This window comes from Vitis vinifera, chromosome 14 (genome assembly GCF_030704535.1).
Source record: "Vitis vinifera cultivar Pinot Noir 40024 chromosome 14, ASM3070453v1".
Classification (NCBI taxonomy): Eukaryota; Viridiplantae; Streptophyta; class Magnoliopsida; order Vitales; family Vitaceae; genus Vitis; species Vitis vinifera.
Genome location: NC_081818.1, coordinates 6,114,873 through 6,134,878, shown reverse-complemented (window position 1 = coordinate 6,134,878; position 20,006 = coordinate 6,114,873). Strand labels below are relative to the sequence as shown.

General features: G+C 38.7%; 1 protein-coding gene across 3 annotated transcripts; it reads left to right on the top strand.

Annotated features, from left to right (window-relative positions):
* Positions 1-464: 464 nt before the first annotated feature.
* On the top strand, positions 465-19,988 carry LOC100854652 (uncharacterized). 3 transcript variants are annotated; one of them, XR_009467575.1, is made up of 6 exons: positions 541-2,021; positions 9,236-9,349; positions 17,416-17,702; positions 18,240-18,359; positions 18,471-18,672; positions 19,552-19,988. XR_009467575.1 is itself a non-coding variant. In XM_003633626.4 (2 exons), exons 1-2 carry the CDS (start codon positions 823-825, stop codon positions 5,788-5,790), a joined length of 1,254 nt encoding a protein of 417 aa, XP_003633674.1. In that variant the 5' UTR covers positions 465-822; the 3' UTR covers positions 5,791-6,056. The 3 variants fall into 3 exon arrangements, 1 of the variants encoding a protein (XP_003633674.1); XR_009467574.1 differs by lacking the exons at positions 541-2,021; positions 9,236-9,349 and having other exon boundaries at positions 12,816-17,702; XM_003633626.4 differs by lacking the exons at positions 9,236-9,349; positions 17,416-17,702; positions 18,240-18,359; positions 18,471-18,672; positions 19,552-19,988 and adding an exon at positions 5,736-6,056 and having other exon boundaries at positions 465-2,021.
* The last annotated feature ends 18 nt before the right edge of the window (positions 19,989-20,006 follow it).

Below are 20,006 nucleotides of genomic sequence, written 5' to 3'. Positions count from 1 at the left end.
GTTCACGTCTTATTTTACTTTTTTATTATTTAATAATTTTATTTTTTTACAAAAAATAATCTTTTTTTGTTATTCGTACTTTTTTTATCAAGTTATAATTTATAATAATGTTTATGTTAATTTAATAATTTAAAATAAATTTTAAATTAATTTTATTGATCAATCTTAATACTTAAAAGAATAATTAAATAATAATTTTTAAATTAATAATTAAATTATAATTTAATGCAAAGTGAATTTAAGTTATTAAGTGAGTGATAAGCATTAAGTTTCAATCCTTAGTTGTAATAAACGGAAGACACGTGCTGAGCACACGAAATACCCTTACTTAGCCTTACACCCTCGCTCTCTGGCAGATGGACTAGAAGCGATGCCCTGCCCTCAATCTTAAACCTTAATATTAATACTAGCGCTCTCCGTATTACTAGCCCGACATAGAAGGGACGAAAGGAAAAGAATGATATTTGAAAGGAGAGGAAAGACTAGTTATTGCTAGCTCTGAATAAGACCAGCCAGATAAGTCAAAAGAATAATTATATATATTCTTTTATATAATTATAAGGCGGGAAAATATGTTATTGTTATGCTGAGCACTGGCAGGCAAAATGAAGTAAAGCAGGGTTTCTCTAATCCGGAAGGAACTTGATACGGGCTTGATCAAAACACTTGCCTTATCCCGCCAAGGGGTTTTTTCCTAGTAGTATATACAGAGGAGGCACCCAAGGGGTTTTAGACGCCAAACACAGGTCATCTCCCAAACGATCTTGAAGCCGAAGCCAAAGGCAAAGCCCTAGAAAGGTCGTGAGTAGAAACAGGCAAAGAATGGAAGGAGAAGAATTTCTATACTTGTATACTTACCACCGCATCCTAGTGATTAACATGAAGAAGTTGCTGAGCGGTGGATTTCAAACAGCTCCTCCCGATATGACTCGATTACCGGTGGATGAAGTGATTGATTTTGACGAGGAAAATTTGCCATGTGGGATGGGTTTCTTTGTAGATGGATCAAAACTGTATATGGTGGGAGGAGAATGGGCTCAGGAACATCCGATTTGGAAAGCCTATAGGAGGCTGGACAAGTCAAAGGGCGACAAGGGGATTTCATCGAGCTTGTATGTGGCCGATCTCTCTGGTCCTACCGTGAACTTCACCCACGTTCACGAGTTTGAAGCGGCGAAGCTTATGCCCAGGTTGATAAAGATTGAGGGGCGGATATATGTCATCTCCAGCAATTATTCTTATTACGCGAAGGTAAGACCATGTGCGTCCCCAAGTTTCGAGAGCTATTGCCCTGGCCGTTATTATGAACCAAATACGATGCTTCAGACTTCTCCCTTCCACGAATTTCCTGAATGCAGTGTAACGGGCTGTGCACGTGTAGGGAATTATCTGTGTTTCGAGGCTGGTCGTGAATGCCACTATTACAATGTCACTAATGGGACATGGCGGTTTATGCCCCACCACAGGTCCAGGTTGTTGTCAATTATACATAGACATGGTCTGGGACGGAATCTTTGTCACGGACAGTTTGTGTCGGGATGCGAGGATGTTCTAGTCTCTGCTTATTGCCGCAATATGGAGGCATTCGATTTGCATCCTCCCCACCATATGGAGGCATTCCTTTTTCCTCCTCCTGAGTCTGGTGAGGATGCACCTGTCTTGTATCAGAAATTCAAGGAGGTGGATGACGATCTTTCCAAAATTGCTAAATCTCAATGGACGATTAGAGATGGATTAGTTCTCAACCTGGGCAAAGAGAAGATGTGCGCCATCTTCCCCGGTCAATGCCACCCTAACCACCAGTTCCTTGTTTACATATTCATTTTTCAAGTTTCCAAACTGCCGTCCAATGAACAACATCCTACCAAGCGAGCCAAGCGAGCCAAGCGAACCAAGGGCCCCAAAATATGCCTTGAGCCAACACCAAAGGATTTCATATCCATCACTTGTCTGCACAAGGGTTGTTACAACTTGGATGAGTTTGGCTATGATTTCCCACGCCTAACTGGTGCCTTCTGTATGTAAGTGCCTCTTCCGTTTGCTTTGCTATGCTTACATTTTGAAATGTAAAGCCACATGGACTGCTTGAAAATTGTAATTGTTTTGTTTGCTTTCCTATGCTCGCATGTTGAAAGGTAATATTCATTTTGCCCCATTGACCGCCTAAAAACTATAATCGTTTTGTTTGCTTTCCTATGCTCACATTTTGAAATGAATATACATTGACTGCTCGAAAATCGGAATCACTCCCTGATATGATTTAGTTTGAATCGTTAACCATAATCTTGGTAAGTCTAATTCTGCAACTGAATTTATGCAAGCACATGAATCTGCTTGTTTTATTTTCTAAATAAGCTCATTCCTACTTTTGAACAAATCCGGCTTTAGTTTGCTATCAGTACGGAAGTCCTATGGCATTAGGATGGATGCCAGTAGTAAGATTGGTGTCTCGAATAATGTTTCACAAAGGGCTCTTGAAGAATTGTGTAAAGAATATGGAGTTACAAGAGAGAGCTAGAGATTGAAAAATGTAAGAAATGAAGAAAGGAAAGAAGAGATGGTTTGCAGTGGACTTCAAGTCTTTTGAAGTTGTCGTTGAGGTGATAAAGGGATGTTTTCATGGTAGAATTGTGGGGGAAGAGGTATTTCTAACTGGATTAGATCTGGTGAGGTGAGCTTGGCCTGTGTGTTGGATGGTGTGTAATCTTGTTATAGGGAAGTGGATGGGAAGAAGACTTGCAAGGTTTAGATTGAAGGTGGGAGGTCCTTAGGGCTGGAAAGCCGCTCTAACTAACGGGGAAGGAGGATTGATTCAATGTTAAGCTAAATCTGTAGAGGCTAAGAGGTCTACATTGATTTTTCCTATAGGAAGGGAGGGCTTGTCCACTTTAGCCAGGAAGCTTCAGGATCTTGGAGTGACTCTCTCCTTTCAAAGTGCAAAGCAAGTGCCGGTGTATGAGAGTATGTTGAAAGGGTGCAGTAAGCTAGTTTTATCTGAGAGTGGTCATCTGCAAAGATGGCTATGAAGTTTTACAGTGTGATGGATGAGGCGGTTTGGTTTCAGCTAGGAGTCAAGGATGTGCAGCTTAGGGAGGAGCTTTTGAAGCGTTGTTTAGTGGAGAGAAGAGGGGATTTTTCTGATTCAGCTCCAGAATTGCCCTCTTTGAAGAGGTGGGCTGCAAGGACCTGGAGCTTGAATGGTGGTATGAAGCTATCTTTGTTTGGGGATGCTCTCATTCTCTTTGATTTTAAAGAGGCCTTTGATAAGGAGTTGGGGCAGATTAGAGGATCAAGGAGGTATTAGAACAAAATGTGGCTGAAGGAGGAGGGTTTTAAAGACCCCTTTAAGGGATGAGGGATGGTATACAATTTTAGAGGATCTTATTATAGCTTCATCTTGGCTGCGAAACTGAAGGTGATGAAATCTGATTTGAAAATTTGGAATAAAAGAGGTGTTCAACAATGTTTCAGTTAGGATTCTTAGGAAGATGACCTTCATTGAGATGGATCTTTGGGATTTAAAGGAGAGAGAAGGGGTCCTTTCTTATGAGAAGAATTAGGTGGGGACAGCTAGGGAGGAATAATTTGAGTGGATTCTTTTTTAAGCAACCTCATGGAGGGGGGAATAGAAACCCTAAGTTCTTCCATAAAATGATTAATGCTCATAGAAGAAGGAATTGTATGTCTAGAATTAAAATTAATGAGCTTAGCTTTCTAGAATTGTATGTCCAGAATAGTAAAATTTTCATTTGGGAGGTTAGTTAGGGGGGAGTTGTTGACCTTAGAGCAGCTTAAGAGAAGAGGGCGGCCTTTGGTCAATGGATATTTTTTTAGTAAAGTCGAGGGAGAATCCATTGATCACATCCCTCTCCATTGTGCTAAGACAAGTGTCCTTTGTCAATTGCTTTGCTTTTTACTCAGTTTGGTGTTCATTGGGTGTAAGCTATGATGGTTAAAGGGACTTAGGGTGGCATGGATCCTTTGTGGGTAAAAGACGCAAGAAGGTTTGGAGAGCAGCTTCAGTGTGCATCTTTTAGACCATATGGAAAGAAAGGAATAAAAGGTCTTTTGAACATGAGGAGCAATCTGATCCAGCCTTGAAAAGTTCTTTTCTTAGATATTTATTTTTATGGGTGAAGATGTATATAGATATACGTTCTGTCTTCAAATGATTTTGTTGATTGGTTGGGTTGTTGCTAAGGGATAGGTTGTTTTTGTGTTATCTCTTGCTTGTGCCTCTTGACGCTCATTCTATACATCCTGTGTACTATGGTGCGCCATCACTTTGGCATTTGTTTATAAAATCATATTATTTGCCTATCAGAAAATACCTACATTTGAAGAGCAATGACAACTCATAATACTTGTTGTCTTCTCAATTGCAAGCAAAAGAATTTGTTGATTAATGATCAAAAGAGAACATGAAATGATAAGTTCTCCTCCGAGAAAGAAAATGTATGAGTATCTAATTCAATTGAATCAACAAAATACAGCTGAACTACAAAACTCAAGGGTGAAACAAAAACACTAAAAATAACTAAAGTTGAACACCAAAATCAAAGTACGAAGTTTAGGGAAACTCCCCAACAAAGGCATCTCACAAGGAAGCACCTTGATTAGTTAGCCTGTTTACAGTTTAGTTGTCTAGGCAAGGGATCCATCTAAATGGATAGCACAACTTTGTAGATAAATTGAAAATTTGTGCTACTAGGTGTAGCATTCCTAAGGATCTTGCTTTTTCTGAGAAACCCAAGAGATAACCATGGTTGAATCACCTTGCACTAAATTGTAGAACCCAAAGAAGCAAATGTCAGACTTCTAAGCAATTTAGTGGCTCTGCCTCATTAGCCAACCACGCCCCAATACATTTGAGAAAGCCCTATCCACTTCTCCTCTCAGAAAACTCCACCAATACCCACTTATCCTGGGTTTCCTAAGAGCAACCATCAAAATTAAACTTAAGAATTACGGAAGAAAGTTTTGTGCTCAGCTATGATCATCCTCAATCTCCCTACTGCTGTAGCAGATGGAACTTTAAACTAACTTGACCATGCCAACCAGGGTACCTGAAAAGTCGGAAGTGAAAGAGATAGTGGACAGAGAAAGTACACCTGAGTGCCATAATGATTTTGTTTGGATCTGTTTATCAAAATATTTAAAAAATAATAATAATTATAAAAAAATGGCATTTCTCTCTAGCCAAATCACCCAAAGAAGAATAATTGTAATTACACTCTGAACATTCCTGCTTCTGCCAGACTTTCCAAAGCCCTGGATGTGAAAAATGTGCTCTAAAATGTATTATAAAACCAATGTTTAGTAATGAATCTTGGATGCAGATATCAACAAATAGCAGTGGAATAATATGTAAAGTATTTCACTGATAATCTGGTATAATCATGAAAAAATCCTATTCCAGCCTTCCATGATTGACCCTTCTGAAAGGAATTATAATGATTTCAAGTAAAAGTTGTCTTGATGATTTTGATAAAAAATGAAATGGAAATCATACCTAAAAGAATTGTCTCTGTTGATATGGCCAGCCATGGGTTCATGGTTAGTTGTCAATTAATGGCAATCTGTCATCTTTGTGTTTTAATAATTAGTCTCCTTCTTGTTTGCATGATCTTGTTGGATTGGATTTATAATATGGGTCACTTGCGAGTTGTCGAGAAGGGTGTGGAAACTATTTTATTCCTAAACTCACATTTCTTAAATTCAAATATTGTTTGCAGGCGCGAAAATTCTGAGGTTGGTGGTAAAGTTGTCTCCTTTCAGGGCTTTGTTTAGAGTTTCTTCTCAAAAGGTTTAACCAATGGCATGTTGGAGATGAAGATGTTTCTAGGACTGTATAAGCAGACTGTTTGTTCTTTTTTGTGTGCGCATGACACATTAATTTTTTTATCTGTTTATTGTACATGGTGTACATGGGAAGTCATGTGTCACATAGAGTACTATTTTCTAGTTTGTTTACTGAACGTGAGAAAGTTCCTTTGGTTTTTCAATGGTTCCATGGGATTTGATCCTTCCTATTTCAATGTAGGTAATTTTTATTATGTCCTGTGCTTGGTTGTAAGTTATAGATTGCCCATTTGTGTTAAAAAGGCTTGCAAAGGATGCATTTGCTCTGAAGAACCAGGAAAATGCTAAAGGCCCAGGAACTAATGGACCCTGCTTGTGGTTTGAACTGGCATGAGCTTGAAGTACCAGTACTTTCTGTATAGTGTAAACAATGTCATGGTATGATGACAATCGGGTGTCTAAGGTTATTTTGGGCCTTTTCTCAAAGGGGTATACCATCCAAACTGTCCATTTGAGAACTCAAAACTCATCAGAATGTGATGAATTCTTAGACGCCATTTGGTGGGCTAGGCTTTGGACGTGCTTGACAATGGAGGCTTATGTGCATTAAGTTGAATTGACTAAGTGTGTCCACGAAGCTCAGAAGCACGGCTTGGACGAGGGATAAAGCATCCTTTTTCCTTTCTCACATATATTTCAATCCTTGAATCTAGTCACTTAATAACAACATTCAAAAGTTAGCTTAAGAATATTTAGATAAAATTATTTAAAATAGACTTAAACTTATCCTGAATTATTTTGTTTAAAAAAAAATAAATTAATCCTTAATTTTAATCCATAGATGTTAGTTTTTTCTTCTATTGTTAATAGCGAGTTAGAAATTATTATGAATAAGCAACAGGGGTGTATACTGAGCACGAATGGTTAATTAATATTCAACATTTGATGGCTTTTTCTTTAATGTCATTATACCGTTAGGATATAATAATGTTGATATTAAGCCTAGGATGGGTCACTTGGATGATAGTGGTTAAATGTCATAAAAAGCTTAATCTACCCTCATTAAATGTCAATTGGTTTTCAAATGAGACTATCAAAACTTAATCCAAAGAGTCAAGATCATTCCATTTTTCATATCGATTTTTAGTTTTAAATTTTTTTTGAAATTATAAATTTATTTTTGAAAATACTATCATCAGTTACTCAAAAGAGTATTAGTAATTTATTTTATTGTAATTTTAATTTAAAAACATTAAATTCAAAACATGTAAAATTTGGAGAGTAAAAAAAAATTAGGATGGTCTAATTACTTAAGCTTTACACATGATTATCAAAATATTGAATTATAATGCAAATACTCATTTCATATTAAAATATTATCATATTTGTTTTTATGTCAAATTTAAATGTTTAATAATTTGTTAAAAATAAAATAATATAGTTATGATATATGATGAATTTTTTTTGTTAATAAATATGCTTTCAAATTTTATATCAATTTTTTTTTCCAATTTTCTTTTTATCTCATCTTTATTTTATTTAAACCCAAAATTATTGAGAACGGAGGAAGAAGAAATTAAAGGAGAAGAGAGTGGAAGGCCACAACCGGTTCTTCTCTTAACCGGTTAAGTGGAAATTTTTTTTCAAATGGATGGCCAAGATGTAATCTTGTACATCCAATGGCTTCAAAACATTTCGGTACAGTACCGAAGGAAGTACTCTGGAATTTTCCTAGTAGTGTATATAGAGGAGGCACCCAAGGGGTTTTAGGAGCCAAACAAGGGTGTTTTCTAAAGTGAAATTTTCACTTGGGAGGTTAGTTAGGGGGGAGTTGTTAACCTTAGAGCAGCTTAAGAGAAGAGGATGGCCTTTGGTCAATGGATATTTTTTTAGTAAAGTCGAGGAAGAATCCATTGATCACATCCCTCTCCATTGTTCTAGGACAAGTGTCCTTTGTCAATTGCTTTGTTTTTTACTCTTTTTGGTGTTCATTGGGTGTAAGTTGTGATGGTTAAAGGGACTTAGTTAGGGTGGCATGGATCCTTTGTGGGTAAAAGACGCAAGAAGGTTTGGAGAGTAGCTCCAGTGTGCATCTTTTAGACCATATGTAAAGAAAGGAATAAAAGGTCTTTTGACCATGAGGAGCAATCTGATCAAGCCATGAAAAGTTCTTTTCTTAGATATTAATTTTTGTGGGTGAACAGGTATATAGATATAGGTTTTGTCTTTAAATGATTTTGTTGATTGGTTGGGTTGTTGCTAAGAGATATGTTGTTTTTGTGTTATCTCTTGCTTGTGCCTCTTGACGCTCATTTTATACATCCTATGTACTATGGTGTGCCATCACTTTGGCAATTGTTTATAAAATCATATTATTTGCCTATCAGAAAATAACTACATTTGAAGGGCAATGACAACTCATAACACTTGTTGTCTTCTCAATTGCAAGCAAAAGAATTTGTTGATTAATGATCAAAAGAGAACATGAAAGGATGAGTTCTCCTCCAAGAAAGAAAATGTATGAGTATCTAATTTAATTGAATCAACAAAATACAGTTGAACTGCAAACCTGAGTTCTCCTCCAAGAAATAAAATGTATGAGTATCTAATTTAATTGAATCAACAAAATACAGCTGAACTGCAAACCTCAAGAGTGAAACCAAAATATTAAAAATAACTAAAGTTCAACACCAAATCAAAGTACAAAGTTTAGGGAAACTCCCCAACAAAGGCATCTCACAAGGAAGCACCTTGATTAGTTAACCTGTTTACAGTTTAGTTGTCTAGGCAAGGGATTCATTTAAATGGATAGCACTATTTTGTAGATAAATTGAAAATTTGTGCTACTAGGTGTAGCATTCCTAAGGATCTTGCTTTTTCTGAGAAACCCAAGGGATAGCTATGGTTGAATCACCTTGCACTAAATTGTAGAACCTAGAGAAGCAAATTTCAGACTTCTAAGAAATTTAGCAACTCTGCTTCATTAGCCAACCACACCCCAATACATTTGAGAAAGCCCTATCCACCTCTCCTCTATGATCTCAGGAAACTTCACCCATGCCCACTTGTCCTGGGTTTCTTAAGAGCAACCATCAAAATTAAACTTAAGACTTACAGAAGAAGGTTTTGTGTTCAGCTATGGTCCTCCTCAATCTCCCTACTGTTATAGCAGATGGAACTCTAAACTAACATGACCATACCAACCAGGGTACCTGAAAACTCAAAAGTGAAACACATAGGGGACGACAGAGAAAGTAAACCTGAGTGCCATAATGATTTTGTTGGGATCTTTATGTTAAATCAGTCTCCTCCTTCTTTGCATGTTCTTGTTGGATTGGATTTATAATATGGGTCACTTGCAACTTGTCTAGAAGCTTGTGGGAACTATTTTATTCCTAAACTCACGTTTATTAAATTCAAATATTGTTTGCAGGCGTGAAAATTCTGAGGCTGGTGGTAAAGCTGTTTGCTTTCAAGGCTTTGCTTAGGGTTTCTTCTTCTCAAAGGGTTAACCAATGGCATGTTGGAGATGAGGATGCATTTTTCGGTAACATTCAAAAATTAGCTTAAGAATATTTAGATGAAATTCTTTAACATAGACTTAAACTTTTCCAGAATTATTTTGTTTTTTAAAAAAATTAAATTAATCCTTAATTTTTAATACATAGATGTTAGTTTTTTTTTCCATTGTTAATAGCAAATTAGAAATTATTCTGGATAAGCCCTTTAATTTATTTGAACATAGGTTAATTTATTCTGGATAAATTATTCTTCAAAATACTAATACCTATATTATGTTGGATTAAATGGCTAATTTGACTCAAAATTCTTCCCCAAATTCCAATAAAACATTATCCCTGCAATGTGGGTGGCCATGGGTGACCTAACTTATTGGTCTAACAAACTTGTTGGCTAACATAGAGGAGTGGCTGTAGGTTTTGCTGCACCTTCAAATGATGTTACTACTGAGAAGGTATCCTTACTAATGTCTGGAAATGGTATGCGAAGTGAAATTGATCTGCTTCTCCTATTAAAAAGATGATTCGAAATCAGTCGGTTGTAGTGGAGAGAAAGGTTTTCCAGGTGAAGTCTGAAGATTACAATGGAGGAACGTGGATTTCAATAACAGAGAGAAGTCGAGGTTTTGTGGTTTCTTTAGGTTTTGGAGAGGAGGAGACGGGTTGGCTAGTGGAGCAGTTAGAGAAAGCTATGGAGTTGGAGGCTTCCAGGGGTTTCATTCGAAAAATGAGGGGCAAGACTAGGACTCATCTGATGGAGATATGTTTTAATAGCAGAGGGAGATATATGAAAATCACAGAATACGTTGCAAAGAGAAAACCTTTGGTCTTAGTTGTTCCAAGAGGTGTTAATGGCTATGGGTGGGAAAACCTTAGGAAGGTGATTGTTTCAGTCCAAGAGATCTCTGTTCAAGCTGAAAGAGATTCGAATGAGAAGCAAAAAAAGCCTCAAGAGAGCAAAGGAATGTACAGAGGTGAGAGGACCTATGCTGATGTGGTTGCAAAGAAAGGAACTAGGAATGGTGCAGAGATGCCAGTTGAAAAATGGGCAAGAGCTGTGGTTTGTGAAGGCAAAGGAAAAATACGAGACTGGTGTGAGGTTGGAAAAGCTATAGCGAGAAGGGTGGGGATGAAAGGAATGGTGTCTGTAACACCCATTTCTGCTTACAAAGGGTGTTTTTTTGTGGAAACTGCAAGGAAAGCTCAGTGGATTCAAGATCGAGGTAGTTTCACAATGAGAGGAGAGGTTTTTGGTCTGAGGAGATGGTCGCCAAAAGAGAACTCAATCGTTAATGGAAAATTTAGACGGGGGTGGCTGGAACTAAGAGGTCTCCCTTTCCACCTGTGGGATGAGGTGCAGTTGAGACACATTTTGCAGCAGTGGGGGAGGGTAACGAAGGTGGCGAGAAAATCCTTGAAGTTTGTTGATTTGACGAAAGTAACATTGCGGGTGGAGATGCTTCCAAATGCCGTGCTTCCAGCGCTATTAAAGGTAGAAGATGGAGATTGGACATACATGGTTGCAGTTACAGTCACCGGAGAAGATGGCGGAGAAGATGACGGAGGAGACTCTATCAGGCCTGAGTCGAATCGCAGCAAGGACGAGCTGAGGTCAGCCGGGAGTTGCGTCTTGCAGAAGCCACAGATCGTTGAGGGGCTACGAGCTATTGACAGGACCATTGACTACCATAGCTGGATGCCTCGTCATCGTTTCCATTTTAGTTCTTCAGATTCAAAATCGGCTAAGGGGGAGAAAGGAAAGGGAAGGTGGGTGTTGGGCCCAACGGCGGGAAGCAATTTCGGGCCAACACCAGACGTCTTTGAAGCCCGTTATGATTGGGCCCAATTTGGGGCGAAGGATTTTGGGCCAATAGCGGGTCCAGCCCATAAAGGATCCTCTAATGGCGGCCCAGCTGTATCTTCGTCTTCAAAGCTCCAAAGACCAGGGCTCACTGCAAAGAATAAAATGTCGGAAGGTCTTCTTCAAGTGTCGTCAAAGCCGAAGGGATCTCCAGTCTCCGTAAGGCGCAGAGCAAGAAGTGGGCCGCCGAGATTTGAGAAGGCGTCTTCTTCCCCGAAGCGAAGCTTTGAAGGAGGTGGCTCACTGGAGACAAATCGAGACACTTCTCGGGGTAAATCTCACTCCAGAAAGAGCGATCTCTCCACTGGTTTGGAAACATCCAAAGTTTCTACCGGCGAGACAGAGGGAAAAGAGGGGATTCTGCAATGCAAATTGATCAATGAGGTGCGTACTCCTTTCTCAGCTGTATCTGAGCGAGATCTTCCTCTGTCTGGGGCTTTTGAGCCAAATCTTATTCCCGAAACCTCTGTTTCTTTGGTTCACCCTTTTCGCTGTCACTCTTCTTCTTCGATTCCGTTGGAGTCAAGCTACGCTTTTCAGCGTGGGTCTGTTTTTATCTCTCCTGTGGTGAATGACAACCATCGTGGTGGTGCATCCTGTTCGGAAAGTGTGGTGGTTCCCCTAGAAACCTCTAACCAAAAATTTAAAGACCGACCTCTCCTTAGGGAAACTCTCAGCAACCTTGAGGTGCGTGGTGTCTCAGGTGAGGCTTCGTTCCCAATGCAAGAACCTTCCACTCTCTCGTTGGAAGGTTTTCAGGTTGAGGGGCTTACGCCTCGGAAGATGGTCAAGGTTCAGTTGGTTCTGGAGAGTTTGAGGGTTAGAATTGTCAGGGATAATGGGAAAGGTGTGGAAGGAGAGAACAGGAGTGCTCTCTCTGCGGACAAGGTTTATTCCAGAAGAAAGAAGAAAAATGACTCTGGAACTCGAGGAGAGGATTAGTTCTGGGTGTGGGTTGCGTCGGGTTGTTTTTGTTCTCATGAAGATTTTAAGTTGGAATACAAGAGGTTTAGGATCTAGGAAGAAAAGGAGGACTGTGAGAAGGTTTTTAAGCACTCAAAACCCAGATGTGGTGATGCTTCAGGAAACAAAGCGTGAAATTTGGGATAGGAGGCCAGTGAGTAGTGTTTGGAAAGGTAAAAGTCTAGATTGGGTTGCTCTTCCTGCTTGTGGGGCGTCGGGGGGGATTGTGATCCTGTGGGATTCAGTTAAGTTCAATTGTTCAGAGAAGGTGTTAGGATCCTTCTCTGTTACTGTAAGATTGAACTCTGATGAGGAAGGGTTTTTTTGGTTAACCTCAGTGTATGGCCCGAATAAGGCAGTGTGGAGGAAGGACTTTTGGATGGAGCTTCAAGACCTACATGGTCTGACTTTCCCAAGGTGGTGTATAGGAGGGGATTTTAATGTGATCAGGAGGATATCTGAGAAGATGGGTGACTCTAGGTTAACAGTCAACATGAGGTGTTTTGACGAGTTTATAAGGGAAAGTGGTTTGTTGGATCCCCCTCTTAGGAATGCGGCTTTTACATGGTCAAACATGCAAGTCGATCCTATTTGCAAGAGGTTAGATAGGTTTTTGTTCTCTTCTGAGTAGGATTCTTTTCTCTCAAAATATTCAAGAGGCCCTTCCTAGATGGACCTTTGACCATAGCCCAATTTGTTTGGAAACTAATCCTTTTATATGGGGGCCGACTCCTTTTAGGTTTGAGAATATGTGATTGCTCCATCCTGAGTTTAAAGAGAAGTTTAGAGATTGGTGGCAAGAGTGTACGGTTGAAGGTTGGGAAGGTCACAAGTTTATGAGGAAACTAAAGTTTATTAAATCAAAGTTGAAAGAGTGGAATACAATGGTCTTTGGAGATTTAAGAGAGAGGAAAAAGCATATTCTTACGGACTTAGGCAGAATTGATCGAATTGAACAAGAAGGGAATTTAAATCTAGATCTGGTTTCGGAAAGGACCTTAAGAAGGAAGGAGTTAGAGGATTTGTTATTGAAGGAAGAGGTACAATGGAGACAAAAATCTAGGGTTAAGTGGATTAAAAAAAGGGATTGCAACTCTAAGTTTTTTCACAGAGTGGCCACTGGAAGAAGAAGCAGGAAGTTCAAAAAGTCTCTGATTTCTGAGAGAGGGGAGACTTTAAATAACATTGAGGTTATTTCTGAGGAGATTGTAAATTTCTTTGGGAATCTCTATTCCAAACCCGAAGGTGATTCTTGGAAGATTGAAGGGATTGATTGGGCCCCTATTTCTGAAGAGAGTGCAATTTGGTTGGATAGACCGTTTTCGGAAGAGGAGGTTCGAATGGCAGTTTTCCAATTGAATAAGGAAAAGGCCCCTGGCCCTGATGGCTTTACTATAGCAGTTTATCAAGAGTGTTGGGATGTGATAAAAGAGGATCTTATGAGGGTGTTTTTTGAGTTCCACACTAAAGGGGTAATAAATCAAAGTACAAATGCGACATTCATTGCTATGGTGCCTAAGAAAAGCCAAACTTTTAAAATCTCAGATTATAGACCTATTAGTTTGGTTACAAGTTTATATAAGATAATTGCTAAGGTCTTATCAGGGCGTTTACGCAAAGTTCTACATGAAACAATCTTTGGCTCTCAAGGAGCCTTTATGGAAGGGAGACAAATATTGGATGCTGTATTGATAGCCAATGAAGTGGTGGATGAGAAAAGAAGGTCAGGAGAGGAAGGGGTAGTCTTCAAAATTGATTTTGAGAAGGCCTATGATCATGTGGATTGGGGCTTTTTAGATCATGTGCTTCAAAGGAAGGGGTTCAGCCAGAAATGGAGATCTTGGATGAGGGGCTGTTTATCTTCTTCTAGTTTTGCTATCCTAGTTAATGGGAATGCAAAGGGTTGGGTTAAGGCCTCTAGAGGTTTGAGACAGGGAGATCCTCTTTCTCCTTTCCTTTTTACTCTAGTAGCAGATGTTCTAAGTAGGTTGATGATTAGAGCTGAGGAAACTGGGATAACTGAGGGTTTCCTTGTGGGGAGGGATAGGACTAGAGTGTCCTTGTTACAGTTTGCTGATGATACCATATTTTTCTCTAAAGCCTCTTTGGACCTTCTTCAAAACCTTAAGATTATCCTTTTGGTTTTTGGGCAAGTATCTGGTTTAAAAATCAACTTAGAAAAAAGCACCATTTCAAATATTAACACTAGGCAGGAGGTGTTGTCTAGTTTGGCTTTGGTTTTGGAGTGCAGAGTGTCAGAGTGGCCTTTGTCCTATTTAGGCCTTCCTTTGAGAGGGAACCCAAAGACAATAGGATTTTGGGATCCAGTGGTTGAGAGAATTTCGAGGAGGCTGGATGGATGGAAAAAGGCCTATTTGTCTTTAGGAGGGAGGATTACTTTAATTCAGTTTTGTCTGTCTCACATCCCTAGCTACTTCCTCTCCCTCTTCAAAATCCCTGTATCTATAGCTTCAAAGATTGAGAAGATGCAAAGGGATTTTCTTTGGTCTAGGGTCGGGGAAGGGAAGAGAGATCACCTAATCAGATGGGAGGTTGTTAGTAGACCAAGGGATATGGGAGGTTTGGGCTTTGGGAAGACTTCTATGAGAAATAGTGCCCTCTTAGGGAAATGGCTTTGGAGGTTCCCTAGAGAAAGGAGCGGTCTTTGGCATAAGGTTATTGCGAGTATATATGGGACACATCCTAATGGATGGGACGCCAACATGGTGGTTAGATGGTCTCACAGATGTCCTTGGAAGGCTATTGCTCAAGTTTTCCAAGAGTTCTCCCCTTTTGTCCGCCTAGTGGTGGGCAATGGGGAGAGAATTCGGTTTTGGGAAGATCTTTGGTGGGGAAACCAAACTTTGTGTTCTCAATTTTCTGATCTCTACAGAGTTATTTTTGTGAAAAACCTTACTGTCTCAAATGTCCTTGGCAATTCCTTACCATTGTCTTGGAATTTTAACTTTCGTCGCAATCTAACGAATTCAGAAATTGATCTCCTTCAGAGATTAATGTCCTCCCTTCATTCTGTGCTTCTTTCCCCTTCTTCATCAGACTCAAGAGCGTGGTCTTTGTCTTCGTCAGGCTCGTTTTCAGTGAAATCTTTTTTCTATGCCTTGTCAAAAGTTTCAAATCCTTTAATGTTCCTTCCGGCCAAGTTTTTATGGAGCTCAAAAGTCCCTTCAAAGGTTAAGGCCCTCGCTTGGTTAGTAGCACATGGTAAGGTAAACACTAATGACAAGTTGCAATTGAGAAGACCCTACAAAGCCCTCTGTCCTCAATGGTGCATTCTTTGCAAAGGAAATGGAGAGTCGATTGACCACCTTTTTCTTCATTGTCCCGTTACCATTGGACTTTGGCACAGGTTGTTCAATCTAGTAGGTGTGATTTGGGTCCCTCCAAGGAGCATTGAGGACATGTTGGTTATTTCTTTTAAAGGCTTGGGGAACTCATTAAGAGGCAAGACACTTTGGCAAATTGCTTGCCTTACTTTGATTTGGATGGTGTGGCAAGAAAGGAATAATAGAATCTTTGAGGATAAAAGGAGAACGGAAGAGATGGTTTGGGATTTGATCCGGTTTTATTCTTCTCTATGGGCTTCTTGTACTGAAGCTTTTAGAGGAGTTCCTCTAAGCATTCTACAACTCAATTGGATTGGGGTTTGCGTTTCAAGTGTTTGAAGATTGTTGGGGTTTCTTTTGTTTTTAGAGTTCTTTTGTTAGGTGTTTTTCCTTGGTTCTTGTGTAGGAAGGACCTCTCATCCTTCCCTTGGTTTTTTTCTCTTTCTTTTGTCTCTTTTTTCTCTCCTGTATTTGTTCTTTTATTAATATAATCTTCTTCGTTTCTGATCAAAAAAAAAAAAAAAAACATAGAGGAGTGGCTGGCCTAATGTTTTGGTCTAAGAATGCTTATATTATTTTATCACATTTAATATGTTTAATGACTTAAATTAAATTAGTGGATTTACCCAATACCCTCTAAATCTTCTATTTCTATGATCCTAGCTTGAACCAATTAAAGGAAACGAAATATTACAATGTCTGCATATTTCTAAGCACAAACCATGACGTATTTCAGAAAAGGTTTTACAAGATGCAACATTTAAAAACTCGATCATTTGGGACTTTGACTCCTATGTTTCATGCTAAACTATAATGTTGGAAACAAGTGACTGAAAACCAGACAGTCATCATATTTAACGTGGATAGTTCTCAAATTCAATTACCAGCATCAACCAAACTTCAATTGCTTCAAACTGCACTCAATATTCAATCAATCCTGTCAAAATTCTTATGTTTTGTTACGATTACAATAAAGAAAAGAAACATACCCAACCTCCCTACGTTCTATTGATCAAACTCTTATATGGAAGATGAGTTCAAACTCGAGGAAAAAAAAATGCTGATCTAGACGTGCATGTGCTATTGCCCATTGTCCTAGGCCTTCATGCACTTACCTAATCAACTGCATTGGCAGCATTATATACTTGGCAACTTCTCACATGATTTTACTCCACTTCACTTCACATTTCCTTTCTGGAAAAATATATGGTAACTTACCCAACTCCGGCACTAACAAGCTACACCTAAAAGTGTGGCTACAACAATCTCACCATGTGGTGCTCATCCAACTTTAAACGATTAATTTTGTGTGGCCCAATTGCCTAAAATTGTATTTTGCATGTTTTCCATTGTTCTCATATTCAAATACTATAATAAGGATACATTAATGTAAATCTTAAATATTTTGCTACATGAACATATATGGAATTTGACAAGTTCTAGGTGAATTAGTAACCCTCATGAGAAGCACACCAAGGTCTATATGCCTAGATTTTTTATCTTACTTTTGTTTTTTTCTTTGGTCACTTGTGTATAAAGTAAGAAAATATATGATACTGTATCAGTTTAATATACATAGAAATTAGAAGAATCCATAACGATATTTATTTTTCTCAATCTCACGAACAAGATACGAGAATAAGATTAGTTGATGGAACGAGGAGGGTAAGTCTGGAGATCAACTGGTAGCAAGAGAAGGGATCACTTGTTCCTTCCACCTTATTAAAATGCTGTAAATCACATGAGAGGAATATATAATTACCTATTAAATAGGCCTTGGACCAAATCAGCTAAAAGAGAAATAAGTTGGAAGTCCTTGAAGAAGTTTATGCCATACACAATTACTTAAATAGGACAAAATATCTGAAATTCTCCAGGTAGACTACAATTATGTTGAGAACCTTACTCAATGGCTGATATGTTGCAGGAGTCTGCTCAAATTTAAGAATATTGTTCTCCTTACGGACAGACTCTTTACAGAGTGCTGCTAAAGCAGCTCTTCTTCTTTGCCTCTGCTTTTGCCACTGCCTTAGTTGTTCCTCAAGTGCTGCTTTAGTTTTCTCAGCCATCTCAGCCATGCTTACTGCCTGCTCTGCCTGAGTCCTAAACTCAGCGATTCTGACCATTGCAAATTCTAACTCCTTCAGAACTTCTGCCTTCTCACTGTAGCAGATTCTCATTAACTTGCTTGCAGAAGCTATTTTCCTTAAGCAGGTAATATCTCATTGCATGACATGAATCCCATCATTCTAAAGTTGCATTTAAATATTTAAATAATGGGTTTGTTATATTGCTTCAGTAGATGGCTGTCAATGTTAAAAGCACTTGATCAATTTGTTCCCTATGAGATAGGGTAAATGTAACGTCTCTCAGATGGTACTGTAGAACATGGCTAATATATGATATTCCTGTCAGCTTTCTTTGAATATCTGTCTGCTGCTTTATGGACCTGCAAGCCAATACCACTTCCTTTTGTCAAAATGGGTTAATGAAGTGTTTCTAATGTGGCAATTAAATTATCTTGAAAATTATTTACATGTCTTGAGCTATTGTGTAGTCCCATCAACTATTATTTTATGTTTATACTACATGCCAGACCATTTGAACATCTCCTGTAATGCACACTCTGTAATTGAATCACAGCCCTATTTGGTTTTGAAGGGAACACCATCCAATTTCTCTAGACCTTTATTCTGGAGGTTCTATATTTCAAACCCATTGTCTGTTGACACATTTATAATTAATTTTCAGTTACAATGGTGAAGCCAACGATTGGAACTCAACAAGATCTGAAGTTAGCAAAATCTCAATCATGGTGCTCATGACCAGATGTGAACAAATTTTGAATTCTGATTGATGAGAATGAATTAGGTGCATTGCTTGTATAGCTTTTTGTATTCTAGTTATCATACACCTTTACTGCTCCTTGAGTTCTTTTTGCCTCCCAGGTTTTTTCATTCTGAAACATCACTGCTCCTGCAGGTGAACGTCCACTGCCAACAGCAAGGCTAGAAGAAATTATTTTTGTACTTAAAGAGCTGGCCCGTCTGGTAATTCATCCAGAAACAGCATCTGTTCTTCCTCTACATCCATACTTAAAGGGAGGCCTAGCAGAGGAGAATCATGACAGGCGTCCCCATCTACTTGTTCTTTTTGCATCCTTTTGTGAGCTAGTTATCTCAAGGTCAGAGAGTATTTTTAAGGAAAATTTAATCATTATTAGACAACTTAAGGTTACATTGTTTACATAATATTATAAATTTACAATGGCTCATAATGGAGGGTTGCTGTGACTACAGAAAACCCTTACAACAGTCACCACATGTTCTGATTTTCAATCTGCCACTGTCATGTCCAGTGTCAAACCTTCCAAGCAACCAACCCCAAGCCAGGAAAAAAGGTTGTAGGGGTAGATGGCAAACATAAATTATGAAGTCATATGGCTTACACCTTATGTTCATGAATCTTGAAAACATGCAATGTTGTTTCATCAGATTGAAGACATGCAATATGGTGCAGCAACACACTGTATCTTCAATTGGTCATCCACAAGGAGGTGGAGATTGAAGTTGTGTTGCTCCTTGAATTAGAATGGCAGGGAATCAGGGATGGAATCGAGTCATCCCCCCAGATTCTTTGTACTTGATGAGTACCTGTCAAATTATAAGGAAATTGAATTAGGAAATGCCTTGGCATTTAGAGAAAGTGTCAAAATAAGAATACTGAGATAGATGAGCGACATGAGAAGAAAAGAATCAAATTAAAAACAAATGAACGAGTAAAAAGTTTGTGGTGGCACTGAGGGAGGGAAAGTTGGTGAGATAGGGCAACAAAGGCCAATAAGAGATCCAATAAGAGGCAACATAATACTTCTAGCAAACATGGAGCGAATCGAGTCATATGGCAACACTGATGTCTGTGATAAGGCTCTGTTAAGTGATAAATAATAATAATGGATGACGGATATGTTTTCGTGTTTGCAAATGGTGAACAAGAAAAAATGAAGACATATCATGCTGCCTGAACTAGTTTATTCATATAGATGTTTATTTTCCATGAGCAGGGAAGCTAGAGTAAGAGAACTAGTGCAAGTACTGCTTAGACTCATTGCCACAGAATTGTCACTCCAAAAAATTGGCGTGACCAGCTGATGCATGGAAGGATGCTGTTCCAAAAGACCAAGGCCAAGGCCATGCTCACGTTTGCCAACATTTATTTGTTCATATGAGCTTTTTTCTTGTTGTCTTTTTTGGGTCTGAATTCACAGGAAGGTTTTAGGTAAGGAATTTTTTCACTTCCTTCATAGATGAACATTTTATTGTAAACTAGTGTGTACATTATAGAAATATATATACACATATATGTACGTGTGTGTGTGCGCGCGTGTTTTGCAATGAGGAGACAAGCATTCACTACTCCCTCATTGCCACTTTTTGAGTGGTTTAAGAGTTAATGTAATACAAATTGATTTTCTGGAATACAACATGTCAATTAGAAACTTGTTTATTTTATCCTCAG